Raw genomic sequence first — 8,659 nt, 5'->3', positions numbered from 1 at the left:
GTGGGCGTGTCACCACATTTATAAAAAAAAAAAAAAAAAAAAAAAAAAAAAAAAAAAAAAAGGGAAATTGTTGGTTGTCACCTTCTACTTGGAAATTTCTGTGTTTATGATTTTTCCCTTTTTTTGGGGGGGGGGGGGGGGCACTAAGCTGTGGTTATGGTAATGCAGATACGTGCCGGCGCCTTCCCAGCATGCTCGCTGTTTGACATTCATGGGGTTAAAGTCCTCTGAATGATGAAGTGTCAGCGTTTGGGACAGTAAATTGCACGGTTTCAATTGAGAAGAGACTTCCCCTCGGGTCCGCCGCCGGTCCCCATGGGCCGGCCTTGAGCAGAACAGCATGTTGTACATCCATATAAAAAAAAGGGAGGAAATATGGCGGTACTTTCCTCTTTATGATGGAGTGATTAATCTGTCAAGCATATTGGCGCATAAATTCCCCCTCCCTGCAAAATACTGTTTTAGCTTACTTTATGCTATATTTTATTTTTCTATTGCCTATAAACATAAAGTGTCACAAAGGGATAATGTTCTCATCAGTATTATTACAAAATGACCATAAATCTGATGTCTTGTTAACATTTTAAGTCCCTTTTTTTGTCGGAAGCTCAACTAGGAAAAACAGTTTGACGGAAACCTTATTTAATCTCTTAAAATAAAATATAAACGACTGTGTTTGATCTTCAGGACTTATTTTCATTAGCTTCCTCATTGCTGTGTTCAGCAGAAATCATGTTGCCTTTTGGGGATGTTTTTTTCCCTTATACTTCAGTAGAAATGCCTTGACAACACTGTGCTGCTTATTCCATCCTGAGAGACCGCAAACTAAACAGCAGAAACACTGTATATACGCTTGTTTAGTGCTATGCAAATCGTCTTTGCTGGAGGTAAAATTAACATTTTTAATTAAAATATTAGCACCAAACAAACACGGAAAAACACACTAATGATTAAATCATATTCATAGATTCTCATTGTGGAAAAAAGAGGAAGATATTGGTGCCTATTCTTGTACCTTGCTAGTCCAAAAACGTGTTTGCTATAATCCTAATTATCAATTTATTTCTTCAAAAGTTGCAAATTGTTCTTGTGCAATATTCAATAAAATCTTTACAGTTTACGTTCACCGCTTTTTATGTTTTGGGCATGAACGCAAATGTCATGTATAATCTGTGGTTTCATTACAATATACAAACAGAAACAAATGTCAACGTGCATTTCATCAGCGGGTGTATCAACTGAGTGAGGCCTCAACTAAAAATGTCGCCCTGTTTTTAACGCTACTATAACGCTCTCTATGGGATGCAAGCGGTAACTACAAATAAGAAGAAAGGCTTTTATAATAGTGTGTGCTGCTTTATTGCTAGTTTGCTTCAATAATCGATATCAATATACTTCATATAGCAAAAAAAAAAAACAAATTATAATAATAAAAAATCTGCTTTAGCATTCTAGGTCCAGTTATCTTCATTTGTCGAATTAATTAATTAATTAATCTCCTCTGGTCCACAGAGGCCCAGCAGAACCTTTTGGTAGTCTCCCTTGGTGTGTTCCTACACAGGGAGCACAAAACAGAGCACAATCAAATCCAGCTGCTTGTATAGCAACATAAGAGGCCATACATTAGTAGACTCACCATGATGGTCTTTTGAAGAGACTGGCCCTGGTGGGCTTTGTATTCCGAGCAGATCTTCTTCAGGTCCACTTCACAGCGCGACACAATGATCCTAGTCACCACCTTCTCCTTGGCTCCTTTATTCTAAACACAGCGGCAATATGTCAGCACTTTCTGGAGTTGTACTTATTCTACTCTAAAGCGGGGCACACACATACCGATAAATTAGGATGAATTGATCAAATCTGCCTTCTGAACAAAGTCAGCAAAAAAAAGAGATTACGTCCCTAATAGATTATCCGTGGGGTGTGTTAAGAATAATTTGCTCAGAAAATGGTCAAGGTAGACAATTGTAGATGTTAAACCAGTTGAATATTTACATTCACAAATCCTTATATGTGCTTCGATCCACGGACACCGTGGTAACGACATGAAACGGAATAATGGCCAAATTAGGAAGCAACCTGAAGCTGCCACTGTTGTCGGACATAAATAGAAGAGATTGTGTTGTTTATTTCTAGAACGTGTCTCACAACAAAAACAATAGTAATTATAATAAAATAGTTATCCATCGGTGTGAATGTAAAATAAAAATGAGAGGTAATGTAATAAAGGGGTAAAGAAAATGGATGGATGTTTAGCCTAGGTCCGGATGCCCTGTGGATCCATGCTGCCTCTCACAGGTCAGTTTTGGTACTACGACAGACAACGTGCAGTTCGTCATCTGGAGTATACCACACACACGCTAAGAGCAGTAAGAAAACACGTGTATTTTTCATATGTGGGGTCTCATATTACAAAAATGATGTTAAAAAGTGGAATGTGTGCACCCCGTTTAAGATAGCTTTACTGCCTTCATTATTTAGTATTTAAACACTCCCTTTAATCAATCAAGTGAATGCTTCCAATTTTTGGGGACCCATTAGGCAAGGTTCTTTTTCAGTAAGGTTGAACACGTTTGATGTGGAATACTCGAGAGCCCTGACCTCAACCTCATCAAATATATGTGGGATGAACTAAATCATTCCACTCACATTCACACCTATGGACAATTTTAAAGTCTTCAATGAACCTAACATGCATTTTTTTTTTATGTAGGAGGAGGCTGGAGCACCTGAAGAAAACCCACGTAAGCACGGGGAGAACATACACACTCCACATAAGAAGACCGGAGCTGAGATTCGAAACCTACAACCACTAACCCACCAAGCTGCCCAATAAACAAACAAAATAAATTATTTTTATAAGTATTTCAATATAATAATATGACTAGGCTTTACACGATCAGGATTTTTGGGGCCGATGCTATATTTTATTTTATTTATCAAATCAACATTACATGACAGAAATAATGGGTGATATCCATCCATTTTCTTTACCGCTTCTCCTCACTAGGGTCGCGGGCTGCTGGAGCCTATCCTAGCTATCTTCGGGCGGGAGGCGGGGTACACCCTGAACTGGTCGCCAGCCAATCGCAGGGCACATGTAAACAAACAACTATTCGCGCTCACATTCACAACTACGGGCAATTTAGAGTCTTCAATTAACCTACCCTACATGTTTTTGGGATATGGGAGGAAACGGGAGTGCCTGGAGAAAACCCACCCAGGCACGGGGAGAACATGCAAACTCCACCTAGGCGGGGCAGAGGTGCTAACCAGTCGCCCACCGTGCTGGCGGGTGATAACTTGCTGTAATTAAATTACTTTATTGCAATTAAATTACTTTAATAATTACTGTTAATGATGGTGATATGATAATGGCTTACTCTAACGTTCTCACTGTCCCAGCTATATGGATGGGTTTTGTCCATTGTTCGAGTGCATTTGACTGCCCCCCTCTCCCCCTGCCCGCTTTGTTGCTTGAACGCAGCATGCTCCTCGTGTACATTCTTCAGGTGCTCGCTCAAATTTGTTGTGTTGAAGCATTTAGATGACGTTCCCCACGACGTACTTCAGTTGTGCACAGACTGCAAATAACTTCCGTGTTGTTTGTATGAGACACCGCAAAATAGTTCCACACCGACGACGTGTTTTTTCACCCACAAGATTGAAAAAAACTTTATTGGCTGTCAGGTAGTTACAGTACTGCGCAACAAGACACGGGACAAGGCTAAAAATAAACTAGCTTTTGGATTCAGCGACAAAGACGCGTAGTTAAATGTCTTGTGCGGCGCCGATCGATGACGTCATTGATCGGATCGGCGAATGACGACATGAAAGCCGATCAACCAATCAAGCAAAAAATGCTAATTATCGGCCAATACCGATAACACCGATCAGATCGGCGTAAAGTCTAAATATAACATAATAATATATAATAATATAGCCTGGTTTACATAGGACCTAATATTCTGATAAGAATCAAGTTCGAAGCCCAAACTGAATAATGAAAAATTAATGCTCCATAAAAACCCATCATCCTCATGATAAACTGAAAATATCCATGTACTGTAACTGATAGTTCTATAGTAACAAACTGCTTGTTGATTTCCCCATAGGTGCACACCTCTAGTGAGAATTATATTTAATTATTATTAGTGTATCCTTTTACCTTCATAGCGTCATGCAGTCTGTTGGCAAAGTACAGCTGTTTGTTTTCAAAGCTTTGTACTAGAAAAAGAAAAGAAAAAAAAAAGTCAAAAATAAATCACCATACAAGTAATACTGGAAGTCATGTACTATATTTAAATCTTAAGTACCTAGAACCAGGAAGGACCTCTGCAAGTCTCCTTTCACTTCCTTCATGATGCTCTCCTGCATGTCGTAGGGGCTGTAACTCTTGTACCTCTGAAACACTACCAAGGACATGAGCGCTTCATGAGCTGCTTTTTGTGCCGCTTTAAAAACAACAACAACCTGCATTCGATACACAACAATGACGTGCGCTGAACCTCTTTGCAGGTGGGGGACACTCCTCTCCGTCATGATAGAGATCCACGTTGCCACGTCCGTTCCTTTGGTCTTCACACCAGCGTCGTAGAGTTTCTGCGTTGAATCAACAAGACGCCAGTAAATTAGCGAAGTTTTATCATCCAAGTCTGGTGTGTTTGAGATAATTGATGGTAGAAAAAGGATCAGGAGCCCAAATTGGAAGTGGCATTTATTTTAATTATGGTCCTCTTAAGTCCCTCTGATGTTAAATACCAAGCAAATAGCAATCAAGGGCTTTTTATTAGGAGTGCCTAAAAGGACCGGTGCATGTTTTATTACAACTATAATTTAAAAATTACAACTTTTAGATGTGACGATGTTGTAAATATTAATCTGTTAGTGAAACAAAGTGTGGACAGAACTTACTCTGGCGTCTTCATCAATCTTTTCATAGTCCACCACAGATGACGGCTCGTCTCGCTTGGCCTGCGCAGAATGAAAGTTTGTATTCAGACTCAAAATTATGAACATAAACAAAGTCGTTGGTGTGAGTGTCTGAGCGCACCTGCACCAGAGCGAGCAGCAGCTTTGCAAAGTTTCCCGAAGTGTCGTCTGCTACGTCTTTATCCAGGTCTTTCTTGAACACTGTGGAAAGTTTTCCATTTTAGATGTAGCAATGGCGATGTTGCAGAAACACACATTATAATTGCTATATACGGTATAGTGGCCGCTACATTTATTTATCCAGCTGCAGAAAGTAACAGGCGGCCTTTATTTGAGGAGAAGTCTTTAGCTGTTATTTTCCACAATTAAAAAATATATTTTAAAAAAAGGGCTGGGCGATGAAGCCTGAAAGAGGAACTAAAGCCAATACGTCATATGCGCCCCCTCTAACACGATATTCTGATTAATAATTGTGTTTGTGGAATAAGATTAAAATATGAATTAATCAATTTTCACCCATCTCAGGAAGCCGCCATGTCGGGGAATAGGCCCCTCTGCTGTCGACCGAAATTAACATCACAACTGCCCCCTCGCGTTGCGTCAGCTATAAGCGGAATGCCATGTGACCAAACCCGGAAAACAGCTTAGCGGACTCCCTGTGTATGTTGCGATAACGCTCATAACTGACGGTTGATGACATGATGGTTTGTACAAAATGTTGGCAAGTTTCGTACACATTCAATTCTGGTGCATTTTTATCCGAAAATCTAATTATGCATTAACCATTTAATAGTGACCTCTGAAAAGTTCGAAAAAAGTCAGGCCCGGACACCAGGTTCACCGAGTGACACGAGATTGTATGGACATGTCCATTTTAACAAGATGAAGGGAAGAGTCTTGAGCAGCAACTGAACAGAGTCTGCAAATGTGTTTTAAAGTAGGTATCTTGGGTGAACTTTGAACTCTTACAAGGGAATTCCCCCGAAACCCTGAACCAGGTATCCTAACACAGATGGACGATGCTAAATTGTGACGGTTTTGCCAACGCCATCTAATGTGGGTAGGGCATGGCGTGAAAGTTTGATGATCATTTGGAGGATTCTCCATGAAAAAAGGGGGTGCGAAGGGCCATTCATAATGATTATTACTCACACTCCTTGTAGACCTGCTTGATCTCCTGCAGCTCAGAGTTGCTGCGTGAGCACAGAATCTCAATGAGTGTTTCTTCATCAGTGCCGAGGCCCTGAAAGACACATCCACATCTCGTTTGAACACTTCAAAGTTACAAGACATCCGACGTGAAATAAGGCGCATTCTGTCGTTTGTCCGCAAGAGGGAAGTGCCGCTCTGGAAATGCGCCTGCCGGCACGCTGAACAGTGTAATGCAATATTGTGTCCTGTTGTGTACCTTGATGGATCCTCTGATCTCTGAGGCATCATACTGGGACGTGCTCTTCATCAGACCAAGGATGACACATTCCACGGAGCCCGACAGTGCCCCCTTCAGAGCTGTGATCATGTCCTAAAAGACAGTGGCATCCTATTATGGTCACCTTAAGTGATCCTGCACAATATCATGTTTTCGTCACACTGGTTTTATTCACCTTAAGTTAAAAGTTTATTTAAACTCCAAATATGAACAATTTACAGCCTTCACCTTTTTTGCTCTCCTTTCATAAGCAAACGCAATTTCTCTCCTCTGAGAGTACGCCCGCTTTGTTAGGACATCAATGATGGTCTGTTCGTCCACACCTGAGGACCAGTAAAGGCACTTTAACGAGATACAAAACGAGCTGTATCAAAAATTCAAGTTAATAAAGCTACATTTGGATTGACACGGTCAGTGAGGTACTGATTTAAGGTTATTGTGGTTGTAGTACAAAACAGCACTGCATCTTATTGAGAAGTGTGTGGACTGAGTGGTTGGCAGGTCGGCCTCGCAGTTGTGAGGTTGGGGGTTCTAATCTCAAAACCAGCCTTCCTGTGTGGATGGTGCATGTTGTCCCCGTGCTTGTGTGGGTTTTCTGTGTGTACTCCTGCTTCCTCCCACATGCCAAAAACATGCATGTTAGGTTCCATGAAGACTAAATTGTTAAGGTGTGAATGTTTGTTTGTTTGTGCTCCCTAATGAGGACCAGCGCAACAGATAGTTTTCCAATGACACACCTTTAGACACACAAGAGGCCGCCATGTTGGAGGTAAACGCATTGTTTTGTTCCAGTGCTTATTGACACCCAACATAAGGAATTTGTGAATTACTATCTGGTCTTTGGCTGCAACATTACAAGTGGGACGGACAAAGTCTCATTTGATGTTATATTAAACATACATATGTGTCTGAAATGGGGGATTTTTTGATTATCTGAATGGCAACTGACTGTCACCATGCTAACCACTATCTAGCTTTGAGCCTAAACTTAGGCAAAGTCAAAAAGGTTTATCTTAAGTAAGCCAAGCTGTCAACTATTCCAGGTCATGAAACAGAGGGTATTTGAGAAAAGAAAGTGCTTTTAAATGCGGGTATGTGTGAGTGGAAACAAATGCTCAATTGTTTTAGTGAATGTACGGTATAATAAAATTAATGCAAATACTCACTAATATTCACTTTTACAGAAACTAATGACAAAGTACAGTGTCATTCTAGCAAAGTTGAGGGCTTGTTCACTGTTACCAGGCGCTTCCAATGAGTGTTTTGCACAGCACTCTGGCGGCACTGACGTTGCAGACTTGGACCACTTCCCAAAACGTTTTTGTTTTTTTCCTTCCACCTAAGCCAGGATGCTGACTCACAAATATCACCAGTCTATCCAGAAAAACTTCAGCTACATTTATTCAATAGGATTGTACAGAGTGCATCTTGCCTTTAGTTTTGATAGCAGTCTCTATCCTCGCAGCATCCTTTTCGGGGTCAAAGTCCGAAGCAGGAACAACAGTTGGGTATTTTGGCTCATGGAACTGTGTGATGAAATAAGACAAGTCGGTCAATAAGATAAAGAAGGACATGTAAAAGGTGTAAGTAAGTAAAACTGTTTGATTTTACCCCGCCTTTGAGGGACAGTTGCCCCAGGAATTCAGCCACCATTGCCATTTTCACTTTCCTGCAAAAAGTCACACATCATGTGATCATGTATCAGTATAATCCCATCACTGAGGTGGAGTGGGACACCTTTGTTTAGTCTATTGATGTAATCAAATTCTTCTACAGCACACTCTGCCATCCTATAATGGATGGATTAAAGACACATTATATACCCCTCAGGCTCCTGTGTGTTTTTCATTGGTTCTCAGTCAAGGCAATTATTATAATTTAGAGGTAACTTGCTAATCATTGACACACATCCAGGGGACACGCCCTGTATTGCAGTATGAATTCACACACAGGTCACACATGTGGAGGCAATGTGAGATCAGTGAATTGTTCTTAAACACTGAGAACTACACACAAGTAACAACATATACAACACATTTGCTCAAGCAGTTCATGCTAGTCGATGAATCAGCTTTTTTTTTTTTTCTCCCCTCCAAGGTCCTAAAACATTATTTCACAACAAAGCTAGTTTTCTTTTCCACAGTTGTATGTCGAACAAAACTGAAACTTACCTAACTCGTAGAAGTTGGCACAACACAGAAGTCGTGTTGATGTGTTGGAGTTAAGGGCGTGGAGATTTAACGCCACTGCGACTCTGACACGGAGAGGACTTCCCCTTTCACCCCCGCCCCCCTGCTC

General features: G+C 40.8%; 1 protein-coding gene across 1 annotated transcript; it reads right to left on the bottom strand.

Annotated features, from left to right (window-relative positions):
• Positions 1–1,045: 1,045 nt before the first annotated feature.
• On the bottom strand, positions 1,046–8,651 carry anxa2a (annexin A2a). The gene is made up of 13 exons (XM_061774428.1): positions 8,533–8,651; positions 7,973–8,030; positions 7,794–7,887; positions 6,590–6,684; positions 6,341–6,454; positions 6,085–6,175; positions 5,054–5,133; positions 4,915–4,974; positions 4,509–4,602; positions 4,317–4,412; positions 4,169–4,227; positions 1,637–1,759; positions 1,046–1,553 (listed from the first exon to the last, which is right to left on the bottom strand). The coding sequence occupies exons 2-13, from the start codon at positions 8,018–8,020 to the stop codon at positions 1,488–1,490; spliced, it is 1,020 nt and encodes a 339-aa protein (XP_061630412.1). The 5' UTR covers positions 8,021–8,030; positions 8,533–8,651; the 3' UTR covers positions 1,046–1,487.
• Between the last annotated feature and the right edge of the window lie 8 nt (positions 8,652–8,659).

The sequence above is a fragment of the Phyllopteryx taeniolatus genome, chromosome 5 (genome assembly GCF_024500385.1).
Source record: "Phyllopteryx taeniolatus isolate TA_2022b chromosome 5, UOR_Ptae_1.2, whole genome shotgun sequence".
NCBI lineage: Eukaryota > Metazoa > Chordata > Actinopteri > Syngnathiformes > Syngnathidae > Phyllopteryx > Phyllopteryx taeniolatus.
The sequence above is the reverse complement of the archived record's forward strand: the minus strand, read 5'-3'. Positions and strand labels throughout refer to the sequence as shown.